This window comes from Hippocampus bargibanti, linkage group LG01, assembly GCF_051943395.1.
Source record: "Hippocampus bargibanti isolate YZ-2025 linkage group LG01, ASM5194339v1, whole genome shotgun sequence".
In the NCBI taxonomy this organism is placed as follows: domain Eukaryota; kingdom Metazoa; phylum Chordata; class Actinopteri; order Syngnathiformes; family Syngnathidae; genus Hippocampus; species Hippocampus bargibanti.
Genome location: NC_142734.1, coordinates 26,514,135 through 26,533,135, shown reverse-complemented (window position 1 = coordinate 26,533,135; position 19,001 = coordinate 26,514,135). Strand labels below are relative to the sequence as shown.

General features: G+C 43.0%; 1 protein-coding gene across 1 annotated transcript; it reads left to right on the top strand.

Annotated features, from left to right (window-relative positions):
* The first annotated feature begins 532 nt into the window (after nt 1–532).
* LOC148903630 (PHD finger protein 20-like) lies at nt 533–19,000 on the top strand. The gene is made up of 17 exons (XM_089006058.1): nt 533–588; nt 1,807–1,886; nt 1,978–2,152; nt 3,566–3,650; nt 3,788–3,861; nt 3,932–4,214; nt 6,681–6,740; nt 10,433–10,640; nt 12,782–12,876; nt 13,184–13,294; nt 14,007–14,090; nt 14,165–14,310; nt 14,385–14,484; nt 14,582–14,777; nt 14,868–15,063; nt 17,125–17,347; nt 18,553–19,000. The coding sequence occupies exons 2-17, from the start codon at nt 1,807–1,809 to the stop codon at nt 18,699–18,701; spliced, it is 2,265 nt and encodes a 754-aa protein (XP_088862184.1). The 5' UTR covers nt 533–588; the 3' UTR covers nt 18,702–19,000.
* The last annotated feature ends 1 nt before the right edge of the window (nt 19,001 follows it).

Below are 19,001 nucleotides of genomic sequence, written 5' to 3'. Positions count from 1 at the left end.
AACTCAGTGGCTCCTCTCTCTTGATAGTGAGATCGGAGAATCCTTCGTAAAGAAGTTAGGGTAAGATTTTCTTTCCCTTCGAGGTAGCTTCTCAACTGCAGACCTGGTGTTATGGCACGAACCACTGCATCGATGATCTCATCCCCCTGGTAGCCTTTACTGAGCCCACTTTCTATCTGTCTGACCAAATTAGGAAATGTGAGTTTATCTTTTTGTCCGAGTTCACCTATTTGTCAGATGTGCATAATTTATACCACTGGCACTCACGATAAATACCCAACTGTATTTATAGGGCAGACAACAACAAACATCGCTGTATAAAAAGTGGTGTACATGGCGCAAATATCATATATAGAATAAAAGAACAAATTAATTATACGCGATGTACGGAAGATAATCCTCTTCCGTAGCGATAACAAACCAAAGTACCGCTTGTGATAATGTGACCAAATGGCACCACCTAACGATCATAGCCCGTCTTCTGTTCGCAATGTCCCCAATGAAGCAGATTGCGCATGCGCCCATATGCCACCTCGGTGTGACGTCACTCGTGAGTGCATTCACTGACTGCGCTGCTAAACGCGAGAGGTAAACGAGCTTTTCGCTGCACCCTTTCAACTTCGAAGGGACAAGTTATCGATGAGTCTAATTAAATAGGGCCGTTGCTGAAGGTGTGCGTCGCACCGCACGTCATGATACGTGCGGTACGACGTGTTTCGTACTCCTTCGTCTGTGGGACTAGCCGTTAGCCACTAGCTCATCGAGTTCTTATCGTTGGAAGGAACACAGCCGCGCAACACGCCAACTCATCGTTCTTACTGTCCAAAAACAAATTAAACAACTCAAAGTTCGCGGCCTTCATTTCTAGCCGTTGTGTATTGATTGACCGCTGCGTCATTTGTGAGAGTTTGGAGTCGAGTTTTATAACGTTAGTCGCTTTCTCATTTGGAGAGAAAATCTACATAGCCAAAGGGCGGGTCTTCGTGGTGCACCGACAGTATTGCAGACCAATGAAAAGTCAGGAATTCCGTGCTCCCAATATTTCTAACCAATGAGAGGTTTTCACACCGGAAATGTCAAAAACCGTTGACCAGATCTCGAGCGACATCGCAAAGTTAATATGGCGTAAATGAAAACAAATCGTTGGAATAACCTGCGTAAATCTCATGATCACGAATTTGATTATCTTTAAAAATTGTCAAATGTGTGTGTTGTGTTTTCATTCCATTGTGCCTCATATTCATGATCTGTAATCTGGCAAAGTGACATGAAAACACATCATACAAACGCTTTGTCCTGGTAATATTCCTCTTGTCTCGTTGTCATTAAATGTTATCGTATATGCGTTGTTTCAGAGCCTGTGCAGCACAGCGAACGAGTGGTTTTCATTATTATTTTTTGATTCACATTGCATTGTCTGGTTTTAAGAGCCCTTACAATGACTTGGTTATACAATTAGAAAACCTTTATTCGTCTCACAAGCATATTCAGAATGGGTGTTTGGCGTCTGAGTCTATATTTTGAAAAAAGGGGGTCAAATTTGGAAGGCAGGTGTAAAACTCAAATATTCTTCTCAAACTTTATTAATACATATTTATTAATAAATGCTCAAAACAGTAACAGTTCCTCAGATGGTGAAAGGTGACAGAATATCTTTAGCTTTCTCTCTTTGTCACGCCGAATGTTGTTTCTCCGAAAGCTGGTGTATGGGAGTCCATAAGTGAACAATGGATGATACTGAACAGCCCAAAAGGGGGTTAAATTGAACACTTTTAAAAGTAAAAACTTTTTCTTTGTTGTATACAGATGAAGACTCCCCCAGAGAGGACGGGCATAAAGTTTGAAGTGGGCGCTCAACTGCAGGCAAGAGACCGCCACAAAAACTGGTGGGTGCTCCTCATCGCAGCATGTTAACCAACAGCACTCTATACATGCACCATTGTTATTCTTTTTCTCTTTTCGTTTTTTATTAATCAGGTACTCAGCCACCATTGACAAGGTCGACTACGACAATGAGCGTGTTCTCATCCACTACCGCCGCTGGAGCCGCCGCCATGATGAATGGTTCCATTGGAACTCGCCATACCTGCGGCCACTGGAGCGAGTCACTTTGAGGGGAAGGCGGGGCATCAATCCGACAAGTGTGTCAACGGTAGGATGCGCAGATACGTAATGTAATAATAATCGTGATAATAGCTTAGATTGCTAGAGATCAACAGTGCCATCTGAAAGGACTTTATCCTTTATTAAAAGTTTATTATCTTATTAGTTTAACATTTTTTGGGTCCAAATGTTGCAATGAAACGATCATCACTTGTTTGGATGCAAAACCAGCCGGTAACGAGAAAAGGAAACAGAAAGGTTCTTTAATCTTCGGGACAGGATGAGGCCTGCTGCCCACACCAAAATGGCACTCACGGTGGTGGTGTTGGTGGTGGTAGTGGCGAGAAAAAGCCCTGTGCTGGTGGGAGAGTATTTATGAACATCGGTGGGTGCGACGTGCTTTGAAAGAGCCTTTCAGCTACAGACTCAAAAAGACGAAACAAAGACAATGGATTCATCAGTCAGCTTTAGTCTAGTGAAAAAAAAATATTTAAGCATGCAAAGTGACAAATGTAAGACCTCGAAGTAGTCTTCTTTATTTTTTACAATTACAGTAAAGTCTCGTTATATCGATATTCTCGGGAGTAGGAAAAAATATTGATATAACCGGACTATCGATATATCCGATCCTGCGGCATGTAAATTTTCTCCTTGCGTTCATAAAAATAGTATCGTAACAAGCAGTACTATCGATATAACCGATATCGATATAACGAGACTTTACTCTATTACATAAACAATACAGTGCTGCATTGAGCGAAACCCAACATTAAAGCATTTTTAGGCCCAAGAATGGAAAAAAAACTTTTCATTCAAACAACTGACAGTTTTTAGGAATACAGTTTTGAACATGTCGGTTCTCAACTGATTCGGTTTTCAACCAAAAAAATTGGGATTTTCATGCCTTGGTTTACATCTGAAAATGGGTTCTTGACCAAACTGAGCGCACCTGAATGCACACACCTCTGCTTCCTTCTACATCACTTCCTCATCCCTCATTGTGACCGACGCATTATCCTCGTGTAGTGTTCCATTTTGAGCAGGCGTGTTTGTATTGTTCAATATCAATTAAAAAAAAGCAGACATTGATTACACTGATTATAAAGGGAAATGATGTTTTGGTTTTCAAACAGGTTCCCGGAACGGATTATGGCCCAGGTTTAACTGTACTGTAATAATCTTCACCCACCGCATATGCCGCAAAACCCGATTTGTCAAAAGTCGTCATTTCTTTTTCGGGTTAATGACGTCCGAAAATGGCTTTCATCTGGACTTATTCCTTCAGCATTTGAGCGTTTCCGTCAGTCATCAGTCTGCTCGCAAAGCGGGAGTCCGGCGTGATGCCACCACCCATCATGGATGATCGTATCAGAATGGGGGGCATAAAAACCCTGATTGGAATGCTCCCGCTTCACTTACCGTGTCCTCTCCTTGATATTTTCTTCCCATCTCTTTTTCTCAGTCGTTTGTTTCCGGCACCAAAGTTCTGGCCTGTTGGACTGACTGTCGTTTCTACCCGGCCAAAATCCTCCACGTCAATGATGACGGTGAGCTTGGACTTCCGTCATCCGATTTGCGATTAGAATAGATTAGTTGCAGAAGCCAATGTGGAGATGTTTATCGGGGCAATGAGAAAACATTATTTTTTTCAAAATAATAACACACACAAGTTTTGGTGTTTCAGACTCCTACACGGTTCGCTTTTACGACGGCGTGGTGCGGACCGTAAAGCCACCAAAGGTCAAAGCCCTCCAGAAAGTAAGCTGCGCGACAAAGAAATTTGGACCTTCGCCGATCATTTTTCAGAAACGGACGTGCACTTTTGCAGAAGTCAAAATGTGACAAGTCAGCCGTGGGAAGCGAGGGACTGGAAGAAGGAGAGACCGAACCGGAATGCCGGGACGAAGTCGGGGAGGAGGAAGAGGAGGAGAAGGATGAAGGCCAAGGGGGGCCACGACCATCCTCACCATTGCCGTCACCCCCTTCGCTGCCTCCGCCGACGGCCACGAGTCTTCCCCTCCCGCCGGATAGGAATACGGAGACTCAAGAGCAGACGAGCGCCGGCGAGCTCAGCCAACCTATCGTCCCCAACCCCACGCACGTCGACAAAGGTAAACGGCATCGATCGTGAAATCAAAATCACAGTGATCGACGTAGGGAATTCTAAAAAAAAAAATCATGTTTAACTCATTCACTGACGATGTGCAAAAATGTGTCCACTCCAGTGCCAGGGTTTTTGTCATTTTCACTCAATTTGCAGGACCCACAGACTATTGAGTTTTAGGATTACATAAACATTCAATGCAACGTAAGAAACCTTAGACTCTTTTCTTTCATCAGAAAAAAAGTAGATTCCGAAGTTACATGGGTCTGGAGTTATCTGGGCTTGAAATGGAGGCAGCTGTACAAAAGGCAAATGCTGGCCCCTCGTGGGAAGGAATGACATTGCAAGAGGTCTGACGAGCGCTATATCGACACCCACCCGCAAGAAAAACCAACACCCGAACAAATTGGGAATGGTGCTCCACATTATACTTTTCAGTTCCAGAATAAATTCGGGAATGGCTGTGAATGAGTTAAAAAATAAAAATAAAAACAGACGTATTGGTCAGGAAGAAATCTGGAGACAGACTTGAAATAATGACCATAAAATGATTTCCTCAGAGTCTAGAATTGTCAGGGTTTTACACTTCGTCGCCTAACTCGCTCCCTGAATACCGGTATTTTTATTTCACTTCGCCTAACTCTCCCAAAATGCTGATTTTTTTTTTTTTTTTTAGTATTTTTATTTCACTTGTCACACATTCCTTTTTTCGTGAAATATTCTACTCATGTCTCCGTGTGCCTGGATCTCCGTCAACCTTTGGATCCCAGCCCGGGAGGGACGAACCAGTCCCGAAAAGGGTATTAGTTGCTGTGGCCACAGACTTGCCTGGATGTCTCTCCCATGCTGGGGTCGTCAGGTTTGTTGGAATCCGGCTCGAAGGACCAATTTAATGTTAGGGTTAAACCCAAAACATTTTCACCAATTGTGAAAGAAAAACACAAAGACGTGAGAAATGGACTTGCAAGGAGAGTGTTCAGAGATTGTTCAGCAACATTCATCCGACCCACTCTGAAAACAATCTCTGGTCCCCTTGCGTTTATTGAAAGTTTGCGAGTGCCTGGTTACAAGGTCTCAACCGTCTAAAGGGATGGGGAGCACACTGGTTGAGACTGGCGCAGAACACAAGCATATTTTGAGAAAAGCAAGGCGACATTGTTATTGTGTCTGCACATTGAGAGTCAGCATGGCTATGAGTCAAAACAAAAAGCTATGTGCGTGTGTAAGTAACTTGGATAATACAAAGCAAACTAATGTACGAATATAATGTGAATACATGATATACAGTTTTACTCCAACACTCTCTTGGTATTCATATTGCTCATGTACAGTGACGTGCGGTGAGGTTCATGGCTGGTGTAGCACTGACGTCATCACAGTCAGATTTACAAACATATGAACTCTACATAGTAGCTTATTCACCATTGGATTGGCAACAGTTAACGTGTTTTGTTTAAAATGTCATGTCAGCATTCTTTATATGAACTGTAGCACAGAAAAAAAAGAATTAAAAAAACCTTATTTATTATCGTGTTACCTTTACTTATAAATGAAGTCGATGCGCCGCTCCTTCTGAAGAAAGGCATCTATACCTTTTTTGTAGAAGCCTTCCTTATCTTTCTTCAGTTTTAAAAGTCCCTCATTTCTTTCAATTTAGATATGTAATCCTCCATTCTGAAAACATGGCCAAGCAACATGAAAAAATGACTGGTTGGTTGCACTTAACTTGCTAACTGTTGACTGTAGCTTGCTCTCACTAATTCTATTATTCTGCAGCCGAGAAGGCGCAAGATGAATCTCTGTAATCACTAGCGCCCCCTGTCATGAGGCAGGAGAACTGTGTGCCTCACCTATGCACACAGTTTTGATAAAAATAAAATAAACACTGTACTACAGTGTTTATAATGTAAAGTGACTCTACATTATATACACCAGCTAAACTGTAGAAATTTAGTTCATATACTAAAAGAGTTTGAACACTTTAATAGCGATATGCAGAGGGACACCAATGTGGTCTCACTGCAGAGCAATCCAGCACAGTTAGCATAGTCATTGCGCAATCCATGGTTAGGCTCAGCTAGCTGCTGCCTCACCACTCGTCTTTACTTAGTATTTGAACGGTAAAATTCAGCGATTTTGAAAAAAACATCCAAAAATGGCAAAGTCAAATGGAAAAGAACTTTAAAGTACAAATCACTCAATAAATATAACTTTAATTTATTTTTTAATTTGATATTTTCATGATGACTTGGCTTATATATGCCTCACCTGCCTGCCTCTCCTGACTGCACGTCACTGCTCATCTAAGCACCGCAAGTCAGCTTGAACTACAGGAGCCCCCACCACCCCAAACAATAGCTTTTGAACCCAATTAACAAGTCGTGCAGCCCTACAATCCCCATTAATGAAAATATAAGCTATTGGCTTTACTGTGCCTCCCTGCTTTTCACTCTGTTTGTCTCACCTGGGGCAGATGTGCTGTTGGAGCGCCAGGCTCACCTCCCCACCACACACAAATTCAGCAGAGAACCACGTAAGTCAACAACATTTCACCTTCAAATTTAAACAAATTGTGTATGTAAAAAATGCAGTGTATACAGGTAACATCTGACTTACGGCCACCCGTACCTACTACGACCACGACCGCCAGACCCTTTTTTAAATTTTAATTCTACGCCTGGCACCGCAACACTGTAGCAGCCCGGCAACGCGTACAATTTTAGCCAGCCAGCATCTCGCACACTCGCGCAGCAATCGACCGCGTGATGGCACTGTAGGGGAGAGTGTCCACCAAAGCCGGCTGCGTGTGTATGTATATAATAATACATTTCATTTATAAGCGCCTTTCAAAACTCTCAAGGTCACTTTACTGTCACAGGATAAGTTTTTCTGTGGGTGAGCAGTGGCAGCCACATGCGCCAGCATTCACTCAACCCGGAATAACTCAAGTAGATAGAAAGTTAGCTTAATGTAGGTTTATGTTTTTCATATATGTGTGTATATGTATATATGATGTGTGTATATGTGTATATGTGTATATGTATATATGTGTGTCTAATGTATGCATATACAGTGCCTTGCAAAAGTATTCGGCCCCCTTGAATCCTGCAACCTTTCGCCACATTTCAGGCTTCAAACATAAATATATGAAATTGTAATTTTTTGTCAAGAATCAACAAGTGGGACACAATCGTGAAGTGGAACAAAATTTATTGGATAATTTAAACTTTTTTTAATAAATAAAAAACTGAAAAGTGGGCCGTGCAATATTATTCGGCCCCCTTGCTGTAATACAGTAAAGTCTCGTTATATCGATATCGGTTATATCGATAGTACCCCTTATTACGATACTATTTCTATGAACGCAAGGAGAAAATTACATGCCCGCAGGGTCGGATATATCGATAGTCCCGGTTATATCGATATAACAAGACTTTACTGTACTTTGCAGCGCCACCTTTTACTCCAATTACAGCTGCAAGTCGCTTGGGGTATGTTTCTATCAGTTTTGCACATCGAGTGACTGACATTCTTGCCCATTCTTCCTGGCAAAACAGCTCGAGCTCAGTGATGTTGGATGGAGAGTGTTTGTGAACAGCAGTGTTCAGCTCTTTCCACAGATTCTCAACTGGATTCAGGTCTGGACTTTGACTTGACCATTCTAACACCTGGATACGCTTATTTTTGAAGCGTTCCATGTAGATTTGGCTTTATGTTTTGGATCATTGTTTTGTTGGAAGATAAATCTCAGTCCCATTCTCAGGTCTTGTGCAGATACCAGCAGGTTTTCTTCCAGAATGTTCCTGTATTTGGCTCCATCCATCTTCCCGTCGATTTTAACCATCTTCCCTGTTCCTACTGAAGAAAAGCAGGCCCAAACCATGATGCTGCCACCGCCATGTTTGACAGTGGGGATGGTGTGTTCAGGGTGATGAGCTGTGTTGATTTTACGCCGAACCTATCGTTTTGCATTGTGGCCAAAAAGTTCTATTTTTGTTTCATCTGACTAGAGAACCTTCTTCCACATGTTTGGTGTGTCTCCCAGGTGGCCTGTGGCAAACTTTAAATGAGACTTTTTATGGACATCTTTGAGAAATAGCTTTCTTCTTGCCACTCTTCCATAAAGGCCAGATTTGTGCAGTGTACGACTGATTGTTGTCCTACGGACAGACTCTCCCACCTCAACTGTAGATCTCTGCAGTTTATCCAGAGTGATCATGGTCCTCTTGGCTGCATCTCTGATCAGTTTTGTCCTTGTTTCAGAAGAAAGTTTGCTGTGGTCTGATGCACCTTTCATTTCAATATGATGGCTTGCACAGTGCTCCTTGAGATTTTTAAAGCTTGAGAAATCGTTTTCATATCCAAATCCAGCTTTAAACTTCTCCACAACAGTATCTTGGACCTGCCTGATGTGTTCCTTGGTTTTCAAGATGCTCTCTACACTTCAAACTTAACCCTGAGGAGACTTGGTGACACAAAGGTGGATTCTATTTATCATCATCAGTCAGCTAGGACAACATTGGATCATTCAGAGATCCTCACTGAACGTCTGGAGTGAGTTTGCTGCACTAAAAGTAAAGGGGCCGAATAATATTGCACACCCCACTTTTCAGTTTTTTATTTGTTAAAAAAGTTTAAATTATCCAATAAATGTTGTTCCACTTCACGATTGCGTCCCCGTCGTTGTTGATTCTTGACAAAAACATTAAATTTCATATCTTTATGTTTGAAGCCTGAAATGTGGCGAAAGGTTGCAAGATTCAAGGGGGCCGAATACTTTTGCAAGGCACTGTGTGTGTGTGTGTGTGTGTGTGTGTGTGTGTGTGTGTGTGTGTGTGTGTGTGTGTGTGTGTGTGTGTGTATATATATATATATATATATATATAATATACATTTCATTTTTCATCACCTTGTAAGACGGACCGGACCACTTCTGATTGGTCTCGGGTGGGTTCTTGTTTGCATTGAAATGCAGAAATCGCTCCAAAATGAAATTTCACACACAAATACAACTTCATTCAGGATAATTCAGCTTCTTTATGGTCATGTGACTCTGTGGGCCCGATTTGATTGGTGGATTGAATCAAAAGTTGCCATTGGTGACACAAAATTGGTGAAACAAGTCAAACAAATGGATTGCACAAGCGATAATACATTGAGCAAAATAGAAGTGGCGAATTCAAGTTTCTTCCCCGCAAAAATACTCAAGTTCAATTAAATCGATGATGTGTGACAACTACTCAAAGATCAAAATTCATCCCGAAGGTTGCGCTCCACGTCACTAGACAGGTAACATCCGATTTACGACCGGCGCGAGTTACGACCACCCGTGATTTATTAAGCTACAACACAAAGCGCTGGTCCCAAAAAGAAGACCAGGAGAATAATCAAAAATTAAGAATTCCTCAAACGACGAGTGGTGGGGGCCATGGGAAACCCGACAATTGCGAGAAGCAACTCGCACAAGGTGGTGCAGAAACTGAACAATAATAATAATAAATTTTATTTATACGCGCCTTTCAAAACTGGGAGGGGGGCTCGGACGAAGATATTGAACGTCTAGGGTAATACAAAGTACAAATACAAGTGGACAGCGTCCTGTTTTCGTACCCGCTGTCCTGAAGAAGGAAGTGGTTGTAACGGGGAGGCGTGGCCCCGCGCCCAGCTGTCAATCCGAACGTGACCATCGGGGCGAGGGAGGGGTATCCAACGGCGCCGAGGCGGTGTGGATGGCATCGCCGCGACGCAAACGCCGCGTCGGGCTCACGGTCGGCGCCGCCGCCTCTTTGAGACAGGTTACCTCTTCTGCCTTCTCCATTAGCAGGAAGGCTTGCATGCGTGGGAAGCCGTGTGTATTTGAGTCAGCAGAAAGCGTGTGCGCCGACACAGTAATAAAGATCGCTAATACGAAATATAAAATGATTAAAATGACACTAAAAGTAAGAAGATTTATAAACGAACTGTTAACATTTTGGTATATAATAGTATTCAATAGAAAACGTTGCTTAAAAACAACAGATTGACATCGTATACTATCCTGTCGTTTAGGAGATGCCAGCGTGTCGTCATTTGTTATGATCACGTGAGCCTCGCGTCAGCCATTTTGAATGCTTTTCGATATACGACCGTTTGACTTAAAACGGTTTTGTCGGAACGGAACCCTTTCGTAATTTGGATGTTACCTGTAGTTTGTTTCTACGACCCATCTCCCATCTGTTGCGTCAGTGTACAGAGTGATAAAGAACCAGCCTCCCCCCATCCTCTCCATCGAGCTGGACCACAATCACTTTAAATGTCCATCGGCGGGCTGCACCAAGTCCTTCCGGAAGGCCAGTTTGCTGCACTACCACATGAAGTACTACCACACGGACCACCAGCAGCAGCAGCAGGATCCAGAGGAACACGGCACTCCGGCAGTGGCAGACATGCCGAGGTCAGCTTCTACCCGTCAATATGCCACGTTGCACACAAGTGGATGTACTCTGCGTGTGTGCCCGCGCTTGCGCATGTGTTACGTTTTAAAGTGTCACGATCCTATTTGGATTCAACACACTCCTAACTTTTGCATCCAATGTGATTTTCATACTCACATTGGTTAGAGCAGCACAAAAAAGGCAGCCTTTTGGGTGGCTCTTGGGCAGTGGTTCTTCACTTTTTTCCTTAAGCAATTTAAGCACTTTTTTCCTAAAGCAATATTGAAATCATTGTCATAATGAATGAATCATATATTTAATTCTTTATTGGCATAGCTGACAAATTAAAGGACAACCGCCACATTTTTTTTGTTTCCTAACTGGCATCAGAAAAACTTTTATAGCATCTAAAATACCCAAAACACACAGGCTGATATTTTTAGTCAAATGCAAAACACCAATAAAAATGACTTAAAGTGTCCAAAATCTGCCACAAATCAGCTCGTAACTGGGGATTTTTAAAAAGTCCCGCCCCCAGTTCGTGACGTCACGCCAAGTCGTCTTGCCTTGCTCAAGAAACAAAACAATGGGCTCACGGAGTTCAGATTCCGAGAAGATGCTTTCTTGTTACTCACCCAGTTATGAATATGATTCAAATAGTTATAGAAGAAGAAATCATAAATGTTTGCAATCGATTAAAGGAGTCCTCCCATATCAATTCGAGCCGTCAATGACAGCAATGTAGTGTCCCAGAAAATGCAAAAGATGGCGGCCAACCTCCGTTGGAAATTGGCTGATTTGTCTGCTGGGAATTTGTGTCAGCAAATATCACATAGTTCTCTTAGTGCAACACACAATCAGAATCAGAATCAGAATCAGAATCATCTTTATTGCCAAGTATGTAGAACACACAAGGAATTTGTTTCCGGTAGAACACGCTGCACTAGTATCGTTGTCAAAAAAAAAAAAAAAAAAAAAAAAGATTCACCATCGCGTTATTTATGTGTTTTCTTTCTAATTTCGCCATCAACATGGATCAACACGAAGTTTTCAGACCAAACAAAGTACCGCTAAATCCATTGTGTGTCGCTTTCTCGGTCAGGGGCGTTCCTAATGTGACGGCACATAGGGGATCGTCATCAACTCGAAAACAAGACTTCCTGAATATTCAGCGTGAGTCTTAAAACGTAAAATTATCGCTATATGCGGTGGAATCTTTGTAAAATACGCTCAGTAGAAGTCATTTGAAGTGATTTTAGGACACAATTTGTCCGGAGGCGTCGGTTGTCCTGTCCTGACATAAAATACATATAATCTTCTTTTCCATTCGACTTTTCCCTTCAAAGGGTCTCCACAGCGAATCAGTGTCCTCCATCTTCAGAGGTTTGATTCGCATGTTTGTTTTGGCCAAGCTTTTACTTCAGATGCCCTTCCTGACACAGCCCTCTGTATGTATCCGGGCTTGGGACCAACACAAGAAGACACTGGCTTATGTCCCCTTGTGGCTACAGAACAAGCAACTCTATGAACTTAATAAAGATGAAGATGCTCAGCAAAAGGCTCCCAAACACAAAATGGAAATACATATACTAAAGAACTAATATTATTTATTATATTTATTAAATAATTACAGTAAAGTTTCGTTATATCGATATCCTCGGGAGTTGGAAAAAATATCGATATAACCGGACTATCGATATATCCGCATGTATATCGCATGTTTGTTTTGGCCAAGCTTTTACTTCAGATGCCCTTCCTGACACAGCCCTCTGTATGTATCCGGGCTTGGGACATGTAATTTTCTCCTTGAGTTCATAGAAATACTATCGTAATAAGCAGTACTATCGATAAAACCGATATCGATATAACGAGACTTTACTGTATTCTAATAATAATTGGTTTACTTTAGTGCTATAAGGCTTAATTAGCATTAATGCTAATTAACACAATGACTTTTCGATTTCCAGACCTTTTCACTTTTTTTCGGTTACCCGACCAATATTCCCGAAAAATTGCAAATTTCCCCCCAGGGTTTCCTTGCACTCCCTAGGAAGCATTATCGCACCTCCCTCGGTTAACCAATGCTCTTGAGTAATTCTGAACGCAGTTGGTGATGGTTTCCAACGCTTTGTGCCTTGACGTGTTCCCGACTGTGTCGTAGGAGGAAGCGCTCGACCTCGGAGAGCAGCCATTTTGGGTACGACGCGGCAAGCATCGCCTGTCGCCGTGACAGAGAACCTGGGACCACGTTAACAGGTCGGATGACGCCGTTGATTCGTGTTCTCATCCAGTTCGATGATTCACTTGTCCTCATAATAATCCTCAAGGAGAACTTGAATCACATATACACTCCCAAAATCCAATGTGGAATATTTTTGATGAAGAGTAAATGGAGTTGTTCCTCCATCAACAAATCGGCTTATTTGGCATCGCACCCGCGTCGCCCGAGTTTATGCAATCGAAATGTTGTTGCAGAAAACTCACTCTTCACCCAACATGGGCCATTTTCACTGGAAGGGCACAATTTCAATGCCGCCTCTTGCTGTGATTTTTCTGCCAGCAGAACTCAAACAGGACAAAGGTCATCAAGTCAAGAAAGAGCGAAAAAACTTTCTGAGGGTCAAACTGAAGAAGAAGAAGAAAAAGAAGAAAAAGAAAAAGATGAGTCAATCAGGTAAAAGCTAAAACAATAACAGGCCTCAAGCACAATCCCAACGTACCAAGAAACAGCCCCAAATATTGATGAAGTTAAAAATGACTGTCAACATGCATCATTTATAATCTATTTCAAAAGTTTTGGGACAGTTTTGTGGAAAAAGGACATCATGCCAAGTTGCACAGAAATGCACCCAAAGTGTTTTCATTGCTGTTTTTATTTATTCATTTGTGTATTTATTTATTTATTTATTTATTGGATGAGGTCTTGGAAGATCACTCAAAATGCTTTGACAAGTCTCGCAATACAGTCAAACCTGGGTTTTCGACCATAATTCATTCCAGAAACCTGCTTGAAAACCGATTTGTTCAAAAACTGAAATGGCACTTTCCATTATAATCAATGTAAAAAAAATCTAGAAAACAATATTTTTAAAGCACTTTTTATCATTTTTGTATAGCCAAACACATCTGGTTCTTTGTAAAAAAAAAACTTTCTTCAACAATACTAATGCTTCGGTCACAATGAGACGCGACACAAGGAAGTCACGTATAAGGAACCGCAGGGGGGGGGGGGTACCTGTACGTTCAGGTGTGCACAGTTTTGGTCGAGATCCGAATTGCAGTCATAAACCCATGCATTAAAAAAAAGTTTTTGTTGACAACCGAATTGGACGAGAACCGAGACGTTTGACAACTGAGGTTTAACTATGATTGTTTTTTCCTCTCAGAGGTTTGCAGCAGCGACAATGACGGCCTGGCCTCGTCTTCCACCGCCTTCAAACTGGGCGAGGAGCACCCCAGCGCGCACACACGTAAACACGAGCGCCACCGATGCGGAACCGCCGGACGGCGATTGACATCTTCCTTGGCCCCGTCTTTTTGTCAGTGGATGACGGCAGCGACTGGTCGACGTTGACCGCGGAGAGCGGCGAGGACGCGCCCTCCTGGTCGCTGGCGGCGGGGGGTGCGGAGGACAGTGAGGTGGTGAGGTGCGTTTGCGAAGTGGACGAGGAGAACGACTTTATGATCCAGGTGGGCCGTGATACGAGCTTTCTTTGGAAGCCTCCCAGCGAGAAGCCAGAACGTTGAAACTTTGTCGTCCGCAGTGCGAGTCGTGTTTGTGTTGGCAGCACGGTACCTGCATGGGCTTGTACGAAGACAACGTCCCGCGCAACTACATCTGCTACTACTGCAGACACTGTACAGGTAAGCTGCAGATGTAAAAACAAAGCTATCCAGCGTCGGGTGGCGTGCTACATTATCGGCAGTATTTGTGGCATTAGTATGCTTGTCTGGCGTCCAGGTTGGAGGCGGGCCCAGTGCTACCTGTCCGAGCCCGACTTGCTAACGTCCGGGCACATGTTCGGTCTGTCTTTTGTGAGGGACAACTACTCTGAGAGCAACGCCTCCAAGATCATGCAAACCAGCGGCCTCCTGGCACACACGCACAGAATCCATCAGGTTCTCAGCGGCCTGCAGCTGAAGATCGGCCTCTTACAGTGAGTCCCAACCTTTGCCGTCGCCGTCATCTCGCCGTGAAGGGTTCGGATCACCCGACTCGTCTTGGCTTGTCTCGTCCGGTCGCGTAGAACGCCCTCGCACCCCGACCTGCAGCTCTGGCGATTGCCGTGGGCGCCGGAGGAGGGGAGCAAGCCTCGAGGGGAGCCCCCCATCAGCTACGTCAGCAGCGAACACTGCTACCAGAAGCCGGGCTCATCCTGGGAAAAGGCCAGACAAAAGCACGCTGCTCCCGCCGCCAAACAAGAGGTGCTCCAAGAGGATGAGGTGAGATTCTGACATGGATCCAAAGCAATGTGAACAATCGACAGCCACCAACGCAGTTCCGTTGTCTGATATTAAATTACATTAAATTACATTAAATTACATTAAATTAAATTAATTTTTTTTTTTTTTGATTTGCGTAATTATATTAGATTAGATTAAATTAAAAATTAATTGTTTCAATTAAATTCGATTAAATGAAATAAATCGCTACCGATCCATGCGCACCAAATCCAGCAGACATTTAAACAGCTTCTTCCCCCAAGCCATTAACTCTTTGAACTCTGAACTCTTTCAACAGTAGCCAAAATGGAACTGTATAGTGCCACTTAGCAGTTTTTTTTGACGACGATACTAGTGCAGCGTGTTCTACCGGAAACAAATTCCTTGTGTGTTCTACATACTTGGCAATAAAGATGATTCTGATTCTGATTCTTCTGATGATTCTGATTCTGATTCTGATATTAAGATTAAATTAAAATTAAGTTAAATAACCTTTATTAGTCTCACAATTGAGAGATTCACAACTCACAGCAGCAAAGTTATGAAAGGAAGAGGAAATGAAAAAAAGAAGAAGAATATAATATAGGAACTGCTGTAAAGGCAGCCACTCTCCTGAAGTCAAAATAAATATGACACAACGCAAAAGACTCAGTTATTCAACAGCATTGATACTCGCTGACATGCCCGTGGGCAATTTAGCGTCCACAGGGTAACCAAAACGCTTGTTTGGGGAATGTGGAAGGAAGCTGGATTACCCATGACAGAGGCGCGCTAACCACCAGGTCACTGTTACGTAATGATTTTATTTTCACTAATTGGACGAGGACACCTGATTGATGCGCAAACCACGTTCATGATTTGGCTGTTGTTGCTAACGCGACCACGTCAACGATGACCAATGTTCCCTCTAATTTTTCATGTGTCTGAGCAGACACACAAGCTCCCTGGGCACACTGAGGACCACTGTGAGCAACATCAGATGTGTACTAGTGATGTGTCATTCGCCAACGAGACGGCTCTTAGAGCCGGATCTCTGAAGTGAACGAAGAGAGACGGTTCCTAGCAAGGAGCCAGAAATGGGAGCCGAGTTTTTTTTGTCCTCTATTCCCCTCCCCCAGTCTTCGGTTAAAGCTGCACGTGATTGGTCGATATCCGTGGTAGAGGAGGGAGGGGAGAATTACAGACACACGCAGCAGTGAGGAGGGGGAGGAGGGTTCGGGTAGACAGGTGGAAAGGTGGATGTTATTATTATTCAATTATTATATTTTGTACTAGTTGGTATGATAGCATTATTAATATAAAAAGCAAATTAGTGACAGCTGATCATCAGTCCAGAGTAACCACAGGGAAAGTGAAAGTTTAATGCTCCCAGTGCACATATAAATCAAGCCATATAAATAAAAATATTTGATATAGTGTATTTTTTACATGAGTAGTTTGTTTTTCACATAATTTTACATGATTTTTGGTAGTTAATTAATTTGAGCAACAACAACAAAAAACACTGAGGAGCCATTTGGGAACCAAAGCAGCCAGATCTTTATAGTGAGCCGAGTCAAAAGATCTCGCTCTCTGAAAAGAGCTGGGATTCCCATCACTAATGTGTACGCTGTGGCCACACACCAGTTTAACGCCAGTATCACGGCGCGTATGGGCAGGGCACATTCGCGCCGTTCTTCTCCGATTGGCTGCGTAGCATACGTGAACTGTACGGCATTATTGGCTGGACACCTGTCACTCATTGAGTTACATTGCAAAATGTGCGCTGCATAGATGTTGTTGTGCGCTGAGTATGTGCAAGCAGTGCGCGATTGCGCACGTGCACAGCTTAGAGGGAACATTGACGACGACCTATTTTTCACTTGCGATTGAGATGCAGCGAGAAACCTTAGTCACACGCGAGTCGATCTGTCCGTTTCATTAAGTAGTCATCGACACATTTTTGTTTTTGGGGTATTTTGTAGCTTCTGTTGCTCAAAACTCTTCCGTTATTTGTCCCAAAAACAGCTCAGTGTTTTGAAAGTGGGAAATATAATTTTGTGTGTTTCTCTTTCTTTCCAGGAAGTAAAACGGGAAGACTTGGGATTTGACCAAAGTGATTGGCAAGCCTGCGCCATAAGCATCAAGCGCGCATGCTCAAATGGAGACGTGGTGCACGCGGGTGATCCTCCGCCGACCTTGCCAACTTCGGTGACCGAGTGCCAACTGAACCTGCTGGAGCATGTGGAGCGTCTCCACCAACAGATCAGCACAAGGATGGACGTCATCGAGAAGGACTTGGATGGTAGGTCGTCTTCTCCTTTTTCCCCCTTTAATGCGCATTTTTACGCAAGTGGATGAGGGCAAGCAAAGAAAAATAAATAACGTTGGCAAGATTCTCACTTTAATCTCAAAATTCTGACTTTTAAAGGACAACCGACGCCTCCGGAAAAGTTGTGTCCATAATTTGTAAAATCACTTCAAATGACCTCTACTGAGCATATTTTACAAATATTCCACCGCATATAGCTATATTTTACGTTTTAAGACTTGCGCTGAATATTCAGGAAGTCTCGTTTTTGAGTTAGTGACCTACCGTGACATCACGGTAGGTCTCGTCACTGACTGAGAAAGCGACACACAATGCATTTTGTGGTACTTTGTTTGGTCTGAAAACTTTGTGTTGATCTGTGTTGATGGCAAAATTAGAAGGAAAACACGTAAATAACGCGATGGTGAATCGTGTGTTGCACTACTATCTGATACTAGTTGACACAAATTTCCAGCAGACAAATCAGGCCATTTCCAACGGAGCTTGGACGCCATCTTGTGCATTTTCTGGGACGCTACATTGCTATCATTGATGGCTCGAATTGATATGGGAGGACTCCTTTATTCGATTGCAAACATTTATGCTTTCCTCTTCAAAACTATTTGAATCATATTCATAACTGAGTAACAAGAAAGCATCTTCTCGGAATCCGAACTCCGTGAGCCCATTGTTTTGTTTCTTGAGCAAGGCAAGACGACTTGGTGTGACGTCACGAACTGGGGGCGGGACTTTCTGAAAATCCCCAGTGTGTGGCGGTTTTTGGACATTTTAAGTCATTTTTATTGGTGTTTTGCATTTGACTAAAAATATCAGCCTGCGTGTTTTGGGTATTTTAGAAACGTTTTTCTGATGTCAGTTGGGAAACAAAAAAAATGATGTCGGTTGTCCGTTAAAGTCAGCATTGTGCGAATCTTGCCAACTTTATATTATTTTTCATTGGCTCTAATACTCTTCCGTACATTTTGACCCCGTCAAATCCATTGTACCGTTTTTAATCACTCTCTCTGTCATGACATTTATTTTCCACATAATGGCGAATAGAACAAATGAAGCCTCAAACAAACAAAGCCTTCGCCCCAAAGTGAACCATTTAGATGGAATACCTCATTGCTTCATGATGCTTCATTTTACCATCACAAGTTTCTGATGCCCCCACACCCCACATTCTTCTTTCTCAGTTTTGGAATCGTGGTTGGATCATTCGGGTGAGCTGGAGCCCCCCGAGCCCTTGTCCCGCCTGCCGCAGCTCAAACAGCGAATCAGGCGTTTGCTCCGCGACCTGTCCGTCGTAAGACGGCTCTCCGTACGCCACTGGCACTCCAGCTAACGACGTTGAAGCCGGCATATTGGACAAATGGCACATTCACGAGCTTGTTTGGGATGGAGTCCCTCAGAGACAGAGGGCAGCAGCTTCTCCGTTTACATGACATTGACGCACACACACGTCAGCATGCAGCACTTGTTTTCACAGCGTTCTGAGATTAGATTGTATATCATTATTCTATTTAATTGCTGAAATGTGGAGAATCATGGCAGAAAAACATCTGACCATAAATAGACAGCATGTTGCTTTTTTTTTACAATGAATAATACTCATGTAGTAATGAATAATGTGTGTATGTGTGTG

Bases quoted from the DNA above. Each gene is read 5' to 3' on its own strand.
- LOC148903630 (XM_089006058.1), top strand. From the start codon at position 1,807: ATGAAGACTCCCCCAGAGAGGACGGGCATAAAGTTTGAAGTGGGCGCT. The intron at 10,641-12,781 runs GTCAGCTTCTAC...ACTGTGTCGTAG, and splicing joins GCAGTGGCAGACATGCCGAG to GAGGAAGCGCTCGACCTCGG. The intron at 12,877-13,183 runs GTCGGATGACGC...TTCTGCCAGCAG, and splicing joins ACCTGGGACCACGTTAACAG to AACTCAAACAGGACAAAGGT.